Raw genomic sequence first — 20691 nt, 5'->3', positions numbered from 1 at the left:
GAGTGTTTACTGGCTGGATGCCCTTCCTGTTGCCAGTATGGGGATTGTTTCAGCAGATAAATTCTCATTGTTCCCAGAGAGAGAAATACCTGCCTCTACTAGGATCGAACTCACAGCCTCCTGATTGTGTGGCAAGAGCGCCACCTCTAGGCCACCACACCACTTGAAACATAGATATGCATATGTATTTAAGATGTCTCTCATATTTTTTTGCTGTAGGTGGTCTACTGATACACAGGTCTGAATATATATATATATATACATAGAGAGGCTGGCAGGAAAATAGAAGAGCAAAATTTTTATTCAAAGTTCACTGATGTTTGAGGTGGTATTGTGGATCAAAGGTTGGTAGAGTGTGTGCATGTTCTTGGAATTCATTTGTATTTGCATGCTGTACCAATTGTAAGACTCTGCAAGGTTCCTTTGATAAAATTGTATGAGGAAAGTGTCTTGCTGTGGCCAACATGAGCTCTTCCTTGGATGTTTATCCTCTCCTAGGATTTTGAGGCAGCTGGAGGAGCACTGGATCCCACTTGGCTTATAATTGCAAAAGGCGAATGCTTTTTTGAATGTGGGGACGAGTTGGAGAAAGATTCTTGTTTTGTGGGAGAGCAGAGTTTGTAATGGGAAGTCTTCAGGATGGAATGCAGTACAGTGATGCCCTGTGTGAAGGAAGAATGGATGTTGTTTTTTGCAAACCAACAACAAACAAGTTGAAAGAGGGATCAGAGACCCAACAGCTTTTTCATTCCAGGAGAGAGACTGACAGCTAGCCAGCAGCTGTTACTGTATCTTCCTTCTTCACACACACACACACACACACACACACACACAGATAGAAAGACTATGGAAAGCCAGCAGTTTAATAAGAGAAGCTACAAATTGGTCCAATGATAGAGAAAGTATCTTTCTATCTCGGTCAATAAATGAGAAAAGGCCTGCCTGCGGCCAGCAGAGCTGACAGTAGACCCAGACAGTGAGAAGGTTGGGGAGGAACATGGGCCAGTCCTAGAGTCTGGGGAAGGCTCTGACAAGTGCTCTGCATTTGGAGTTGGAGATCAGTTAGGCAGAAGAACAGCTGGAGCCTGTTCCTGATGTGTGCATGCATAGAACTGCCAGGAGAAGCGAACAGTTAAGGAACAAGGGTCGACTCGGGAATAAAGGCATAGGTGGATGGTGAATGGCCCCTCCCATAGGGAATAAAGAGTAGTGAAAGGGGAGTGGTGTTTGCCGGAGACAATTAGTTCATTTAATTAGTGTGAAAATTGGTTGGCAGAGGGTTGCCGAAGGCTGTTGCAGCCGAAAACTGAGCTTGGTAGCCCGTTTTTGCTGGCAGGGTGCTCAGGCCACCACAGGCATCCCTAACATGAGTGACATCAAGCTGACCATGCCCACCCTGGCTTCCTGAAGTCAAACACACCCTGATGCGGCCCTCAATTAAAACAAGTTTGACACCCCTAATTTAGAAGGACTAGTGACAAGTTAGTGTAGCCTTCCCCAAGTTGCTTTGCATCAATTCCTAGCGTTCCAAGACAATGGGGGAAAGTTAAATTAAAGAGAATGCGGACTATGCAAAGCATTCAAGACGTACTTTGCAAGGCATGGGAGTTAATGTAGCTGCATTGTTTACAAGGCACATACAGCTAGTTCAGAAGCAGCTCCCAGCTGTTTTTACATGAGATAGAGGTGAAGTGGCTGTGCGTGCTTTCACAAATAGAGAAAATTAAGTGGGTGGCATTTATCACAGGTAATGTTGTGTAACTACCGTAGCTGAATAAATTTCTTTGCCATGATTTCTTAATACAGTAATTGATTAGACTTTGTAACAGTCCTGTACAATTAATTTATAAGATACCATCATTAGTGCTTTAGTTGCAGGAGACATTACCATTTTTCCTTCCTCATCCAGAATAATCAGAGTTAAGAAAATAATATACTCGCTACTCTGAAAGAAACCATAAATCAAACGCAAATGTTTTACAGAGCAGAAACATAGCTTAAGTAATAAACTAAGCAAAGACTTTGTGTATTTTATGTGGAATATGTTTATAACAGTCATTATCTACATTGAAATCTTAAAGTTTTTGTTTGAGAAATTGCTAGCTTTCAAATTCAAATAATTCAAATAATGTTTTTTTTAAATGGTAAATACAGATATTGTAAACAATTGTAAATTGATGCATATTTTCCAATGTCTTTGTTATTTGAAAAGAGAAGAATCAGTCTATTTTGTGAAATATGAAAATAACATAAAGGTTAATCTTCTGAAGAATGACCCTGAACATTTTTCATGATTGTCAATAGCTTTCATATTAGAGGCAGAATGATAAGTTATATCAGTGGTGGCTAACCTTTTGGGGATCCTGTGCCAAAAATTGTGTGCATGCTGGCGCTTGTGCACTTGTGTGCCAGCACCCAGAAGGCAATGCCCCCTGCGCATGCACACGCAATCCCCCTGCCCCCCCTTACCTGCACTGTGCCTCAATAGCAGATTTTTCGGCTGATTTGAGGCCTTTTTCGGCCTCCCAGAGGCCCATTTCATCACTTCAGGTATTAACAGGAAGTGACAAAATGGGCCTATTTGGCCTGCCAGAGACTTTTTTCAAGCCTCAAACCAGCCAAAAATCAGCTGTGAGGCATGAGCATGCATAGCGAGGTAAGTTTGCATGCAGCTTGCATGCTGGTACAAATGCTCTGTGTGCCACCTGTGGCATATGATATGATAACTTATCATATGATAAGTTTTGAAAGTTTTTTTTTTTCCATCGGTTTATCCATCCATCTGGAGCAAGAATCTGGAATTTGATAATTTGTAGTGGAGTGCTTTTAAAAAATGGTAGTCTCCATAGAGCTTCAGAAATTACAGAATGACTGCTATTGTATACATGGCCAGCTGTGTTATAAAAAGTGAAATAGTTTCTTCCACTCCAGCTGGAAAGTGTTTCATCACATCAATTTACTTGTACACATACACATTTTAGGAGTTCAAGTGGAATGGGAAGTTTATAGGAATCACCAAGTACATTAGAACTCATAACATCTGTAGTGGAGACATGAGTATTGAATAATAAACATACGGTAACAAAACATCTAAGCGCTAAGAAGATATGGAATTTTATATGGAAAGAGAGAGGAAGCTAATGGCATTTAATCAGCAGAGTGATTCTGAATAACTCTTGGTTGTCCTGATTTGGCAAGTAGAGGAGTACAAAAATGAAAGATTTAAGAACATTGGGCATATTGCTATCAAACAGAACTCAAAAGGGACAGTTGGCTGTTTTGTAAAGTTAGTGTAAAGAGCTAGAGTTGCATGTTCTTTTGTAATCTGGAACTGAACAATTATATTGTTGTCTTCCAATTCATTTCCTCTTTGCTGATTGTGATATTCAAATAAAATAGCTGAACAGCTTATAAAAAGGTTGCGGAGCTCACACTGTGCTGTGGTGAAATCAGCAACAACTTTACTCCTACCTACAAAGGACTGCCCACACACTCCTGGAACGCTCAGTGGGAGTTTAACAAGGTACAGTTGGACCTGTGTAATTAGCTTACATTTCCCCAAACCTTTTCTGAGCCGTAAAATGTCAAACATTTAGCTTTTAAAATGAAGCCACCATGGTGCCTGAAACACCAGGAGCCAGGAAATAGTTTCTTTTTAGATACAAAGCAAATGTGCATAGAACACTTGTATTAAGCTACAGGTAATGATTGTAACATGGTTTGAATGTCACATCACTAGGGCTGTGCTTAGCAAAAAGAAAAATACCAGCTTTCGGCAAGCTTCAAAAGAACTAAGCCTCAACTCAGCTAAGGCATATTGTTTTTGGGGACATTTCATAATGCTTGCAGTCGTTTTTTTCCCCTCAGATGCAACATGTTTAATGTCCTTAAATCCAGAATGTATTGCTTTGTGGGATCCTTCCCTTCCCTTCCTTCCTTTTCTTCCCTAGGAATATTGCTGTCATATTTCTAGAAAATGTGAAGCATTTAAACATGGAGGGTTGCAGTGTATACCCCAAAAATGCTTTCTTAAAGCAAAAGGAGACTTTATTCTCAAATCTTAAATAGCTTCTTTTAGCAGACAATAGTTTTGCAGAGCTCAGTTCAGAATGGCAGAATGGACCAGGGAATACATGAATAATCCAGTTGAACTACAATTCCTCAAAGACTTGCTCTTGTCTTCTTTTGGGGGGAGAGGAATATGTTTTCCCAGATTGAGGGAAAAGGGTGCTTTTTATCAACTTTGGTTAATAGAGCTGCTGAATCCCCTAAATGCTACCTTAAAATTGGTACATGGTTTAACTACTTTTGTATCTGCTCTAGAAATTTCATTTTTTGTCACATGGAGAAGTGAGGCTGTGTTCCAGAAGGCCTGAAAAAGACCACAGCTTTGCCCATCTGTCTTCTTTTGACAGAGAAGAATGTAAAATGTGCCTTGTGTTGCCTTTAAGCCTTATTCCACTTGGGCCCAAATTATACAAAAAGGCTTCACTTTCTATAAGATTGGACACTGAACAGCGATGTATTTCAGGATTCAGGGTGTCTATTTGTATATTCAGGTAATCCTTGTTTGTACCATTTCGTAGTTATAATGATAATGACTAACTTCACAACCAATGCCTATATTTACAACCTTTGCAGTGTCTCTGTCTCTCCCAGTCACATGTTTGCCATGGCAATTAATATGCATTGTCCTGTGTTCAATTTTTTTTCACCCCTTTCCCTCATTCCATAGGAGAGACAATGCTTAAACAAGCTATCTTTTCATAGGCTGCATTTCCACTCAGTGCAGCTCTTCCCTAAATAGCACAACTGCAAGTTAACAGGCTCAACTCTTTGATCTTAATTAGGCGATTAGAACCCTGCCATAGGCCTGGGCTGCTTCCTGAAACTGACCAAACCTTAATCAATTTCACACTGGACTTTTGTTTGCCTCCTAAGCTGCTCAGGGCAAGTAGGGTAGGCAGACAGCTGGTGCTAGTGCATTCCTTTTGTTGTATATTCTGTATTGTATGCCTGCTTACTCTCTTGTTAATCCCTTTCTCTCCAATGAATGTAAATACAAACATTAATTTTCACTGAATGATGGCTTTGCTTAACAACTGAACCATCAGTCACAATTAATTTGTTCAATAGACAAGGTCTACCTTTAAACTAATTTATAGACCCATTGATAGTCCCCCCCCAAAAAAATTTTTTTACCCAAAACAATAAGGAAACTTCAATCCAAAAAGAGATCACTCTGGTGGAAAAACGAATCTGGTCACATTGCCAATTTCAAAAGCCGATACGAAAATTTATGCCACCAGATAAAGACTGAATGCACCAATTATCACATTAAACAAGAGGAAAACCTTCTACACACCATTTCCACCACGCTTTTTAAAATTTTGTAAACAACAAACTAAAAGACTCAAGGTCCATACCACCCCTGATAAGACCTAATGGTAAAGACTGCAAGGACGACACCATTAAAGCCAACATCTTTAACACATTTTTTGGCTCAGTGTTTGTAAACAGCAATAGATCATGCCCAGTATTTCCTAGCTGAACCACAGAAAACTACAATGATCTAATATATATCAATTTTACAGAAGACAATGTTGAAAAAGCACTACACAATCTAAAACCATCTCCATCTATTGGACCAGACAGAATATGTGCCTACTTCTTAGCAGAGCTACCCACTGCCATAGCCAAACCTCTAAGCATAATCTTTGAAAAACCTTTCAGGACCAGCTCCTTGCCTAACTTATGGTCACAAGCCACAGTCATCCCCATCTTCAAAAAGGGAGACCCCAGCCTAGTTGAAAATTACAGACCAATCTCTCTATGCTGCGTCACCTGTAAAGTCATGGAATCAATTATTAACCAATCTGTTATCCTCCACTTATAGACAAACAACCTACTTTCCAATAAACAATTTGGTTTCAGAAAAAAACTATCATGTAATCTGCAACTCTTACACTGTAAAAACATATGGACTACACAACTCGACCAGGGCAAAACAATAGATGCAATCTACATAGACTTCTGTAAAGCCTTTGATTCAGTGGTACACAACAAACTACTCCTAAAACTAAAATCTGGACACCTGCATAACTGGATAGAAGCATTCCTGTCAAACAGACAACAAATGGTTAAAATTCAGAGTGTCCTATCAAATTCTGTACCAGTAGAAGGCAGTGTTCTGGGACCAACTCTCTTCATGCTGTACATAAAAGACCTCTGTGATCATATTAAGAGCAACTGCGTTCTCTTCGCTGATGATGTAAAGCTGTTCAATACCACAGACAATACTGCTACCCTTCAAAAAGATCTTGACTATGTATCAGAATGGTCAAACAAATGGCAACTTCAAATCTCAACAAATAAATGCTCTGTCTTATACATTGGCAAAAAAATCAGAAAATAAAATACAAGCTGAATAGTCAAGACCTTGTTGATGATCCAAGCTCTGTAAAGGACCTTGGAGTACTCATCTCTAATGAACTAAGTGCTAGAGCCACTGTAACTACATAGCCAAAAAGGCATTAAGAGTTGTTAACCTAATCCTACGTAGCTTTTTCTCTGGTAATATCATACTACTAACTAGAGCATACAAAACATTTGCTAGACCAATATTTGAATACAGCTCATCAATCTGGAACCCACATTACGTATCTGATATTAGCACAGTTGAGAAAGTCCAGAAATACTTCACAAGAAGAGTTCTCCACTCCTCTACTTGTTGCAGAATACCGTATGCCACCAGACTCGAAATGCTAGACCTAGAAAACCTAGAACTATGCCGCCTTCAGTCTGATCTAAGTATAGTACATAAAATCATACATTACAATGTCCTACCTGTCAATGAATACTTCAGCTTCAACCAAAACAATACAAGAGCACACAATAGATACAAACTCAAGGTTAATCGCACCAAACTTGATTGCAGGAAATACGACTTCAGCAACAGAGTGGTCAATGTCTGGAATACTCTACCTGACTGTGGTTTCTTCCCCAAACCCCCAAAACTTTAACCTTAGACTGTCTACTATTGACCTCACACCTTTCCTAAGAGGTCTGTAGGGGGTGTGCATAAGCGCACCAACATGCCTACCATCCCTGTCCTATTGTTTCTTTTATTTTTCTTATATGTACCCATTTCATGTATTCATAACTATGTATATACTTATACCTATTATCTTGTAAGTGATTGACAAATCAAATAAATAAATAAATAAAATTACTTGGAATACTCCACCTCCTGTCTGATAGATCTAGCTTACTTATTGCTTTTTAAAACGACTCTAAAGTATACTGGGGCCCTGGGGTCATTTGATAATCTTTTGTGACCTTCTGACAAAGTCCATGGGGAAGCCAGATTTACTTCACAACTGTGTTACTAATTTAACTGCAGTGATTCACTTAACTGTGGCACGAAAGGTCATAAAATGGGGCAAAATTCACTTAAATGTTTCACTTAGCAACAAAAATTTTGGGCTCAATTGTGGTCGTAAGTTGAGGCCTACCTGTAGTTCTGAGAGAAAAGGTGGTTTCCCCCCCCCATAGTCTAGTTCAAGGGTCTTCAAACTTGGCAAGTTTAAGACTTGTGGATTTCAACTCCCAGAATTCCTGAGCTAACGACTGGAGGAGGAATTCTGGGAGTTGAAGTTCACAAGTATTAAAACAGTCAAGTTTGAAGACCCCTGGTCTAGTTGTTCAATTCACTGTTTTTAAAATGTATTTCAAATTAGATTTACTTTATCTTCCCTGTCTTAATACAGAGCAAACCTTCCACACATAGCTTGAAAGCTTATGGAACAAATTTGGGTTGAATACCATGTTTAAAAATAAATTCCACTGATGGAGGTCGGGAACTTGCAGTCAACTTTTGCAAGCACAATACTACTATATTTTGCATTTACTGCAATAACAAGGATTATGTTGAATTTGTTTATTTCCCTACCTCTTAAAAACTGTTCTTAAAAACTGAATTCTTGACAAACTGGAAGTTAGTACAAACAAAGACAACTTGCATATGCATAGTTCTTTCATTGTTAGCATTGTACAGCATTGTGTGTGTTTATTCCTGGTTGAAAAGCTAGTTAAAGAAAATTTTCTGACAGATGACCTGAAGGTCTTTGATCCAGGAAGTATCTCTGGACTGACATGGATTCTTCTACCGCACCATATGCACTACCTGCTCAGCTTAATCTGATCATTAAGTAATAAACCTTCCAATGGGACCACTTTTTTTCTGTCATAAATTCTGTTATCCTTCTGAATTAGCTCTTGCTTTTCTCTCTGAATGATATAGTGCAATATGTTGTGATATTCATTCAGCATCTTGAAGTTGTTATGTGATATTAATAGTGTTAGGAATAAATTTTCTTTAGTCTTCCCTGCCAGTGAATTTTGGGAGTTGTTCAATTGTATCTGGAGGACAACAGGACAGAGTGAGTGTACAAAACCTGTAAATATAATTCGTATTTGGTTGCTAATGGGAAAAAAATACATTTTTACTCCTGTTTGCGTGAGAAACTGTTTGAAAAAAATTCTCATTTTGAACTTGTATTCAAAAATGCCAGGTAAATTTGGGTTTATAGTAAAATAGCAAAAAAAAAATGTGTTCTGTATATAAATATTGATCCCACTGTGTGCCTTTGGTTTGCTGAACCCGTATCTCCATCAAACTCTGCTAAATCAATCATCTGTAGGGCATCAGATTTGGAAAGAGCATTATAATTCCCCAGGTAGTTATTTATTGTAGTATTTGGTTTGATAGTTCTTCTTTTATTAAGGAGATGTGACTGTGCCATTTTCTTAGCAACCGTGAATTGTAATGACTCACTTTTTATGTACCGTACGTCACCTGTAACAAGCAACTTGGCAAAGTAAGTCTAAAATAGCTATTCCTTCACAGCAGTTGTCTGCAAATATCCCTTCATCTTTCACTTTTATTATTAAAGCTGGTAAAACATACACACATGTACGCATATGTAGCTGGAAGACATAGCATAATGTATTAGTTCTCATTCAGTTTAATAATATATATAAAAAAGAATTGCCTTGGAGATTTCTTTTGACTAAAAATGTAACTTTGAAGAAATTCCTGAGCTGGAGTATGAAGAAGTTAGTCAAGAAATATGAGCAAATATTTTCTCTCATTGTATGATTATAGGTTGTGATGATTGACAGTGATGATTGATTAGTTTCCTAATCAAGGACAAAATCTTGCTCTTGGAATTTTTTTTCTTTTCCTACAAAAAGGCCATACAACCATGAACATCCATGGAAAAAGTAAATATATAGTATTAGTTTGGATACAGTATAAATTAGTTTATATTAGTAAAATACAGTAGTATTTTACAATGACTATGTTAATGATCTGTCACTATTGGTGTATGCACATTGAGAGCTTACGCATCAGAAACAAATTCTTGTGTGTCCAATCACACTTTGCCAATAAATAATTCTATTCTATTCTATTCTATTCTATTCTATTCTATTCTATTCTATTCTATTCTATAGGATGAGCTAAGTATTATGTCATATACTAGGTATTGTAAAACTAAAATATTTTCCCCTAGATTCATCCGAACATTAATATGAATGAGAAGAGGCAAAGAAAACAAAAATCTCTACTTTGCTCTGTTTTATCTTTCAAGTATAGGTAGTCGTCAACTTACAACAGTTCATTTAGTGACCATTTGAAATTACAGTGACACTGAAAAAAACAGATGTATCACCGGTTTTTCATACTTACAACTATTGCATCATCCCCATGGTCATGTGATCAAACTTCAGACACTTGGCAACTGACTCATATTTATGATGGTTGCCAAGTTCTTGTGATCACCTTTTGCAACCTTCTGCAAGCAAAGTCAATAGATAAAGCTAGATTCACTTAATAGCTGTGTTACTAACATAAAAATTGCAATTATTCACTTAACAACTGTGGCAAAGGTTGTAAAATGGAGCAAAATTCAAATTTTGCAAATTTGTTTTGCTTAGCAACAGAAATTTTGGGCTCAATTATCATAAGCCAAGGACTACCTGTGTGCATTATTTTGCTCTGATCGTACACATATTATTGAAGCATGTTGAAGATACTGAGATACAGGGGTTGAATCCAGTGTCTTCATTGTGTTCAGCATACTTTTGAGTTTTTAAGTGAGACAGAAATTGGAACTTCTGGAGTTCATAATAACCAACAAAGTTTCATAATGCTTATGAACTTATAAACTGAACTTTCAGTACTTGCTAGATCTAGGGTCCTAGGAAACCCTGTTTAAAGAGGTTGGGCTTATTATATCTAGGGTAACTTTTGAAAAATTAAACAGTCACTGAAAATTTAAGGGTAGCTCTTGTATGTGTTATTTGCTTTTATATGATTCATAAAGCATTATGAAACTTAGTTGGCTCGTTGTTTTTGGTTAAAAATTGTTAGTCATAAGCTAATAAAAAGGTTTATAGAACTAATAAACATGCTCATTTAAAAAAAAATGGTTTTGAGACCAGTATATAAGAGTAATGTGTTATTCCTCTAGAAAAGATCATAGTGGTACTTAAAGGTGGGATAAACATATATATAGTTATTATTGATTGATTAATTATATGCCAACAAGTTGTTTTCGATACCTATTGGCTATATAGATAGCTTTTCTCCATGATGATATATCCCTAGCCTTTTTAAAAGATCTGCCAATGATGGACTAATCGGCACTTTAATTGAGTCCATCCATCTGGCTGCTGGTTTTATTCCTACTCCCATCCACCTTTCCCAACATTAGAGCCTTTTCCAGACACTTAGGTCTTTGCATAATATGTCCCAAAATAATGACATTCCATACTGTTAAGATACAAATATTAAATACAGTGGGATTTTTCGAGCGTGCTTAATTAGAATAACAGAGTTGGAAGGGAACTAGTTTTCTAATCCAACCTCCTGCTCAAGCAGGAACCCTATACCATTTCAAATCAGTTATACATACATTTGTAGACTCATTAACATGACACATTAAACTTGGTTAGCTTTAGTTTGGAGAGGGAGAACTTAAGACAAGGTCTGTGACTACATTGTGCCATCTTAACTTTTTTTAAAAAAAATTCATGCAAGCACTTCTATTGGTGAATTATAAGTGCTTTAATAAAACCTCTTTTTGTTTGCATCACATTTTTTCTGAATAACTTAAATGGCTAAACAGGTAAATGAACAAATAACAGAATTCAGCTGACTTATTAACTCCAAAGAGTCTCCTTACTTATTTTTGCTTTATTGAGGATTAAAACCTTTTCATCTCATTCTTTATTTGTATCTGGTTTTAGATAATTAACTACGATTTTGCATGTAAGAGAGTGAATACCTCTTAAGTAATGATGGAAATGACATGCATTTTATAAACTGGAATCTAGCCTATGAAAACAGTAGTAACGAGTAGTATCTTAAGAAAAGGTTGCAGTCCATCAAGAAATTGTACATTTTAAGAGTTTTCACTTAGAAGGGAAGCTATGGCCAAGAGTGGGCTATGGCTTTGCATTTAATAAGAATCCTTAGTGCCCTCTGTTGGTGATGGTATGAATTACATGAAGGAAAGGACATGATGAAAATGAGGATGAAAGAGACTAAAGCTTTCTTTGTCTTGTGTCAATATAGTTTGACTAATCCTGATTTCCTTAATTTGTGCCCGCTAGATGTTTTGGAATGATAGCGCTCTTAACCCTGCTGGCATATTTAAAATGGCCAGAGTAGACAATAATGAAATGCACTATTTAGTACTGCACCATGTAGTTGAATAATCGGATTTGATTATATACTTCTGAATCATTTGTATATATTCATGAAAAGAAAAGGATTGCCCTTCTTTGTAGTGGGAGCTTAATAGAAGCTAGACTATAATTGTTAAAATGTCAGGAAGTTGGAGAATACAATAGCACACGAGCCAAGATTGGTGCCGTATTCCCCTCTGCTGGCACTGCAGCGGCTAGTTAATTAAGAACTTTATTCCCAAAGCTATGCTGAGAACATTGATATTGCTGGCACAATCAGCACTAAACCAAAAGATGAACCATTTCTGTTGTATTGAACAATTGTACTTCTTTGTCAATAGTTTTTAGAAAACTTTTAGCAGAAAATTATGAAGCAAGCCAAGATTTACAAGAGTGACCTTTTGCCTGGAAATTGCTTTCTTTGCTTTCTAGTTTCCTAACTTGTTTAAAACCCAGTTCCATTCTCTACCAGAATTGTGATCTTCTTTCACTCCTAAATATTGCTTAGAATAAACACATAATAATCTTCAAGATCTTAAGTGGGAATTGTGAAAAACTAGTATTTCCATTGACATTGCCTGTGTAGGTTTTGGATTAGAAATAATCTCTGGCTCTCAGAATAAAGCAAACTAATGTTCTGGATACAGGAAGATATTCTGAAGTACAAGATATTACTCACTATATTAATACCTTTAGGAGAATGGCTGACCTATTGCATAATTTTACAAATAATTTGGACTCTTTTGTAAACAGTTTTGTGTGTGCGTGTGTGTGATTGACTTACAGTTTCGGACACTTTCATTCCGCTGCTTTTTTCAACTTCACTTTTAGGATGCTGGAGAATTCCTTTGAGGTTTTTGAGTTTATTTTTGCAATGTGACATAGGATATTGGTGATGGTTTTTTTTTTTTTTTTGTTACACATATTCCTATCATTTGGCAGCTGGTTAGAGATTTTGGCATTTAAAGGGAGACACACCATGTTGGAAAAGCCTACCCTACCTTATTAGAGAATCAAGTCAAGTCAATCTTTATCACAGCCATAGATCAGCATATAACCTGAGACAACTTTAGAAAGACTGAAAGTAGTTCAGTTACAAGATCCCCTTGAATGAGAAAGAATGAGTGAGGGTAACTGCTCAACCTTTTGAAGACATCAGATTGACAATTAAACTTTTTCCCTTTTACTTGGATGTCATATTTTAATGTGCATATATTTTTATGAATAAATTTATGAAATACCTTTTTTGCACAACTTCTTCATTAGCCCATCTAGTGATTTTAACAGCTGTTTCATATAATATTTTAAGAACATGTCATTTATGGGAAGGATAAAACTGAATCAAAACCATCCATTAGGTATATAGTATAAAGATCATATTATTCAATGACATGCAGTGTTCCAGAACACTCTTGATATGTTCCATTTCTTCTGTAGACCTTTCTGATCTGGTCGTTCTGGGAATGGACTAGCAATTTTTGGAGGTTAAGTCTTCTTCCAAGAAGCAGATCATATTACTGAAGACGTAATATGTCAGAAACAGAACTGTTTGGGGTCAGGTGCATATCCAAGAATAATATCATATGAGCCATTATGGCTTGGTGGATAACTTATGAAAAATCACTAGATATCCCAGAGGATGATCAGATCAGCATTGTCTGGAGAGAATGTTTTAAAGTTCTCTGGAATTTGTAGTTTAAATTCCTCATTGTTGTGAATGAGGAAGAAAACAGCATATGAAATACCTTCTTCAGACAATCTTTTCCATACCTTTGAAACCAGGTTTTCTTGGAGTGCAATTCTCATCATTCCACCTGTAGTTTAGGTAATGAGTGTTCAGCCTTCAATGGGACTGAGCTTGGGAAGATATATTTAAATATTTACACATTCGAGTACTCCTTGATTAACTAATACATTGCAGTATACTGTGAAATGAATAAATTATATAGGTTTGTGTAAACTGTTGATGTACTAATTCTCAGTCCTTCTCAGACATTTTCATTCATTTTTCTATAATCTGAAGTATCCACAGCAGCAGCAGCTGTTTGAATCAATATAATTAATTACCCTGCAGCTGGCAAGATAGTTTCTAATGCCACTCCAATTTAGCAGTTTGGGAAAAGGGGTTAAGCTGGGATAACCTTCATGTTGATCCTTGAAACTGACCAGATCCTCTCTTTTTAATCTGGGGGCAAGAAAGTAAAAAAATATATTAAATGAGTTTTGCAAAGCTTATCTCTACTGCATGACAGTATCTTAAACCTTTTTAAACATCGTCTGAAATATTAGATGGCATGTTTATATATCCATAGTAGGAATGTGTACAAGATTTAAAAAGTCCTTTTTATTTTTGAGTTCAGAATGTGACATTTTAAGTTTTAGTGTAACAAAACTCAAAATATTATAAATGTATGAATAGTATAAATATAAATTATAAAAAAACATCAAAATTCAGAGCAAGCTCTTTGCTGCTGTCCTTTTCATCTTATAGCCCAAAGAATAGATGTAATAGTGCTTAATGCACCCTGCAACCAATTGTTAAAATATCACTTGAGATTAATTTTAAAATATATTTGACAGCTTCAGATTGAATCCAACATGCATTTTTCAATTGAGGGCAACAAGACCATTTTTGGAGTCGATATGAGTATACTGCTGTTGTCTATTTAACCTCAAATTTCTTTTTGTGACAATTGGTGGTTATTATAAAAAGCTGCAGCTTCTTTAAGGAGATATTGACATGGGTGGGGTATCAGATCTCCTTCAGCTCCACAAGTCTATTCACCTTTTAGTTTTCCCTAAAAATGATGCTGAAAGGTAAATGCTTTAATGTTGATTGCTGTTTCAATCACCCAGTTTGCAGGTCTAATCAGCTGATGAAGCATTTTGGGGGAGGACTTTTGTTATGTTTTCCATTTGTTGTGATGTAGGATTAACGGCCAAAAATCCAAAAGGCTGCAGCTTTCTTTCATAGAATATTTTGTTTCACTTGATCCAGAATTCAAATTTCTGCTTTCCCAAAAGTTGTAAAGTGCTTTGGTTTTGGTTTTGTTTCAGGTTTTGGTTTCTGTTCTTTTCTGTTTGTTTTTAGCTACTGGTAATGCATCAGTGCCATTTTGAAAATAGCTCTGTATGATTGATAGGGTGTATCCAAAAACACCTGCAGGAGGAAGCATCCTGTTGTAAGTCCTGCATGGAAAGAACAGCGCTGGTAATTTTTCTTTGAAAACTCTACTTAGGACTAGAATTTCCATCGCTAAACAGTGAGACTGTTTAGTGAAACACCACGTGACTGTATCCGTTAGTGACAGCAGTTTTGGTAATCCTGGTTGCTGTCATTAGGCGAGGACCATACCGTTATTAATCCAGAACCTCCCACTTCTCCTGCCTTGATGCACTTCAATTTCAACTCCCCACCTCCACTTGTCTATCCCCATCTCTGCCCTTTCCGCTATCCTGCATTCCACTCCACTGCCCTGTCCTCTGTCTTGTACCTGTCAGGGTTCCAAATAATGCATCCATAATAAACAGAGCACTGAGGCAAGTAGGTTCTTCAAAGAATTGGCTTATTGGACATACCATATTGGTATAAGCTGGTGAAAACTGACTCTGAATATTGCTGCAGTTTTCACCTAATTAAAAGTTTCTCCTTCTTCCCAAACAGTTAGTTACAAAGTCCAGTCAAGGTCCCATCCAGTTGTCAGGCGACATCGCTCCTTCTCTGCCCAGCCACCTGTGGGAATGTCCTTGGTTCCCTCAGTTCCAGTGTGACAACACTGTAGCCTCACAATGGCCTCAGTCAGGTCAGCTTCAGGGTTGACAGCACCATTGCTGCCTCCTATTGACCTTCTCTGTTTTCTTCCTCCTTCTATTGATCAGGCAAGCCTGGCTTACCCCTTTCTGAGGGAGCTGCTGGCTGCATGAGGCCTTCCCAAGTTGCATGTGGCCAAGACTTCATTCGCCAGCAACTGCATCATGAAGAGCCAGGCCAGGCTTGCCTCATCAGCTGTGGGAAGAAGAAGATGGCAAAGGTCAGTTGGAGGCAGCAGGGGTGCGGAAGAGCAGAGCAGTGGGCACAGCTGGGACAGCTGATTGCAAAGCAGCTAAAATGGCAGAAATGGGATGGTGGGCGTGAAGATAGCCATGTGAGTGAAGTTGAAGTACACCCTGCGTTGGTAAATGGGGACAGGCTGCTCAGAATCTGCATTTTGATCATGTGACTGTGGGGATTGACATGCTTATAACTTCAAAGATCAGGCATACATATTCGTTCAGCACTGTTGCAATTTCAAACAATTTTTGAACAAGTAGTTGTTAAGTAAGGACTGCCTATAAATAAGAATTCAAAATAGCTTTCTTTACAGGCATTTTCTTGGTTATGAATACTGTATTCTCTTCTTCCTCTTCCTCTTTTATAAATGATTGTTCAGATGAAACGTTCATTATTTAAAAAATCCAAACAAACAATGAAGATCCATAACGCTTGATTATTATTATTTTTTAGGGGGCGGAAATTAGCTAGCTACAAATAATTGCTAGGAATAGCAACATAGCTCCAAGAAGCTTGCTAACAGCATCAGGAAATGTTTGCTGCATTGCAATCTAGTAAGCACAAGGCCTTTTTGGAAGCCAAAGCACCGATCAGTAATGGAGATAAAACATTGCTTTTTATTGAGACCAAGGGGTTTTCTTGGTGCATTGAATCCATTATCTTTGTTCTTGCAGCTGTCCCATTTCCTCCAAGCCATCGGCTCACAGCGAAGGAAGTGTTTGACAATGATGGAAAACCCCGAGTGGATATCCTAAAGGCACACCTTATGAAGGAAGGAAGGCTGGAAGAAAGTGTTGCTTTGAGAATAATAACCGAGGGTGCTTCGATTCTGCGCCAGGAAAAAAATTTGCTGGATATAGATGCCCCAGTTACGGGTAAGTACAAATAAACACTGAAGCGGTAACAGGAAATCTCCTCTATCATAATTATAAAATGTTTGGTTTAGGGCATAATAAGCCATTACCAAAATGTTGCTTCACTACAAGTTATATTGCACAAACTGCAGCGGAATGTCTTATATATTATGGTAAAAGTAAGCAGTCTTTGAGGGGTTGGGATTTGCTCCTCGGTGGTTTTGATTGTTGGCCATGCTATAGTAGACATTCCTGTCACACTGTGAAATTATCTGAAAGGGTAGGACCCTTACTCTTGATTTTGAGAACAGGGTCTAAAGGGCAGAGTTGAGAACAGAGGCTTTCACTTTAATCTTTAATCAGCATAGAGCTGGAAGGGACCTTGGAGGCTTTCTAGTCCATCCCCCTGCTGAAGCAGGAGACCCTATACCTGTGGTGGTAAACCTATGGCACGTGTGCCGGAAGTGGCACGTGTCCCAGAAAAGGTCTACTGTGCATGCATGCCTGCCGCCCGCCCGACATCTGATTGTTGGGTATCTGGTGTGCATGCGCAGTGGCATGGTGGTGCGCAGGAGACACTTGTGCATGAGCAGAAGCACACAGCTCAGGTCATGCGGGTTGCATATGCAGGAGGCATAGGGGGCCCGCGCGCATTGCCTTCTGGGTGATGGCATGGGAGCATGAGCAGACAAGTGTGCACGCAGTTATCAGCATGGGAGCCCAAAAAGGTTAGCCACCACTGCCCTATACCATTTCAGATGAGTGACTGTCCAGTCTCTTCTTAAAAACCTCCAACTTCTGATAATTGTCCTGCCTTCTGGTGTTTTGGAAAATAAGTTGACCCCCTCCTCTTTGTGACAGTCTCTTAACTACTGGAATGCTGCTAGCATGTCACCCCTAGTCCTTCTTTTCTCCAGACTAGCCATATCCAATAACTGTGACCACTCTTCAAATGTTTTTGTCTTCATGTCTTTAATCATCTTAGTTGCTCTTCTTTGAAAAATCCCCAAGTCCCAACATTTTTCTTGTAATGTGATGACCAAAACTGGATGCAGAATTCCAAGTGTGGTCTTACTAAGGATTTATAAAGCAGTATTGATACAGATCCTGAAGTTGAAACTCAAATTCTTAATGAGAAGGAAGGACTCACTGGAGAAGTGCCTAATGCTGAAAAAGATTGAGGGCAAAAGAAGAAGGAGATGACAGAGAATGAGGTGGCTGGATGAAGTCACTGAAGCAGTCAGTGTGAGCTTAAATGGACTCCAGAAGATGGTAGAGAACAGGAAGGTCTAGAGGAACATTATCCATGGGGTTGCAATGGGTCAGACACAACTTTGCAACTAACAACAACAACAACAACAACAATTGATATTAATTAATTAATTCATGTGATAACCCTAAGACATACTTCTGAAGTTATTAAATGCTTGACGAGGTTTGAGATAGAAAAACTCAAAGGGATATGGGATAGATGAACCTGAAGAAGGTCTATCTATGTGATCATTAAGAGGTGAAACTGACTTGATGACATATGTGCATGGAAATGGAAAGAGTTGTAACCAAAAGGTTTTCTGGCTCCTTTTCCATCCATGGGTGGGATCTAAAAATGCTGGCCCTAAAATCAGAAATTCTAACCAAATTTAGGTTGAGTGCTACCATAGTGTTGGACAGCCACAGACGAGTCTGCTGCATGCAGACCTAAAGCCTTATATGCAATTTATTCTCCATTTTATGTTAGTGCTTTTTAACTAATTTTGGGTAGAACATAAAGGTCTTTGTTGCGTGCAGGAAGATCTTTGATCTACAGTAAATTGAGAGGTGAAGGAATGCTACTATATTTGAATTGATTAATTAGGATCCAGTACATGAATAGCATGGTAACCTGTAATTAATTAGGATTTAATGAAGTGATTTATTTGTAACTTTGACATCTCATCTTTTCCCATCTTAGTCAAGGGGAAACTTAATGGGTATCTTCCTTTCAATTGATGTCGTGGAAAGTCTGCAGGCTTTCTCCATTGCTTTCTATGCATTGTATCCCCAATTCTGGCTTTGTCTTGCTCTAGAAATCATGCACCTTGGCTTTATGCCTGTCATATTCCTCCTCCCTACCATTTTCAGTAATCCCAAGATGTTGCAACTAGTGTAAGTTTGGGAAGTGATTCTTACATTAGTAATCCCCAACTCTACCAGGAAGACTTCGTTAACCATCAACAAGAGCCTCCTGGTCTCTTTAGACATGCTGAATTAAGGGGATTCAACCAACCACTTTGTTTATAATTATATCCCTGAGATGATCAAGATCAGCTGGGCAGCCTAAAATGCAACTCTAATCTCTACAGACCTTTGTATATTCTACAGAGCTTCTAGCATGCTCGTATGCAAATAAATATGCAAGCTTTCTACAGAATTAAACGTAATGCAGCATACACGTAGTCCTTGTTTAATGACGATTTCTATTACTTCATGATAAGGGTGTACAACACAATGTCACATGACTGCATCACTTAGCAATGGCAACCTGATACTTCCCACTGTTGTTAAGTGAGGATCACAGATCCTTAACTGAGACAAGGGCAGCTTGTAAACAGGCTGGCAGGGAAATAAGGCAAGTGTGCAGCCTGAGTGTACCTGAGCAGGGGTGGCCCCAGGAGGTGCAATTGGGCCAGGAGTGATTGTATGGGATGGGAGAAGATGCACGATGATCCAGCAAAGTGTTGAGACTGGCTGCTGCTAGGCAGTGAAAGATTGTGTGAATGGCATGAGATTGTCATATTGGAAGTAGAAGCTTATTGTAGATTTGGCCAGTAGTATCCTTTTCTTTCTTCATGAAAATATGACACACTTTTGACAGTAAATTTTTGTCTCTAGATAAAAAGTAAAGATTTCCCTTGTCCAGTCATGTCCAACTCAAGGGGTCAGTGCTCATCTCTGTTTCCTAGCTGGAGGAGCCTGCATTGTCTGAAAATGCTTCCATGATGCATGTAGCAACAAATATAAAAGACCAATGAAATGAAAGCTTACAAATACATAATTCTTTGTAACTGAGATCCACACAGTTCTTCCAGAAGTGGAGCAATGATAGGATGATCTAAGGAATTGGTACCAGTTCACATGATAAAAGACTGAGGGAACAGTTGCAAACAATATTGAGAAAAGCAGTAAATTCACTTATAGTATATTTTCAGGGTTGGATAATACCCCCTTCCCCTGTTCTGCTTCATTGCTCCTCCAAAGCAGACCTGTGCCCATTAACCATTCATTGTGCCTTAATTCTCTGAGCTTTACTAGCTATCATTCCTTAATCCAGGGGGTGCTTAGATCGGAACAGCTGTTCTCCTCCAACTGCTTATTCTGTAGATGCATTGGTCTCTGGCTCCCTCACAACAGACAGCTGAGGTTCTTCAGTTTTCTGCAAGTTCTGATTTTGAGAGGCTTCACTATCTCCTCATCAGAAGACTGTTTAGATGACGGGTGTCCAACTCGTGTCATCACATTGCCGTCACCTGATGTTTTGTGACTTTTTCCCTTTACGGAGCTGGATGTGGCCTGTGTGTGATGCATCCAGCCCACGGGCTGCCATCCCTGGTTTAGATGCTGCCCCAACAGTTCTTTTTAATAGTTTTATTTATATTCAGCAAAGATCCAAAATATAATTCACTGAATAGGTAGCATTTTTAAAAAAAAAAAAGAAGTGGAGGAGGACAAAAATAAGATTATTTTAAAAAAATATTGGAATTTTAAGGTTCAATTTTTCCAGGAGAAAATGCTATGTCTTAATATTTTCACTTTTTTTTTCTAACATGAGTTATAACTCCTGACTTAAATCTCAAAATGAAATAGTATCCATAAGTCCTAGAGGCAGGAAAGTAATATTGATTAGGTTTTTTGACAGTGTTCAGAATATATATTAGCTTCCAGTTGGATATATTGAATGTATTGCTCTACACATAGGCTGAATTTGTTTAATTCTTTATGTGGTTCTGTATATATGTACTTTTATTTTTTGTTCAATCACGATTAGTGAGTGGC

At 38.0% G+C, this 20691-nt stretch overlaps 1 protein-coding gene across 10 annotated transcripts in view; it reads left to right on the top strand.

Moving 5' to 3' along the window:
• The window catches only part of PPP3CA (protein phosphatase 3 catalytic subunit alpha), a 197133-nt gene that overhangs the window by 81162 nt on the left and 95280 nt on the right, over positions 1-20691 (top strand). For all 10 annotated transcript variants that reach the window (XM_026698277.2, XM_087935938.1, XM_087935940.1 and 7 more), the window contains exon 2: positions 16480-16680. In XM_026698277.2, coding sequence (XP_026554062.1) covers positions 16480-16680 — 201 coding nt within the window. The remainder of the gene's footprint in view (positions 1-16479; positions 16681-20691) is intronic.

Source organism: Pseudonaja textilis, chromosome 6 (genome assembly GCF_049901715.1).
Source record: "Pseudonaja textilis isolate UNSWEBS1 chromosome 6, rPseTex1.2, whole genome shotgun sequence".
In the NCBI taxonomy this organism is placed as follows: Eukaryota; Metazoa; Chordata; class Lepidosauria; order Squamata; family Elapidae; genus Pseudonaja; species Pseudonaja textilis.
The sequence above is the reverse complement of the archived record's forward strand: the minus strand, read 5'-3'. Positions and strand labels throughout refer to the sequence as shown.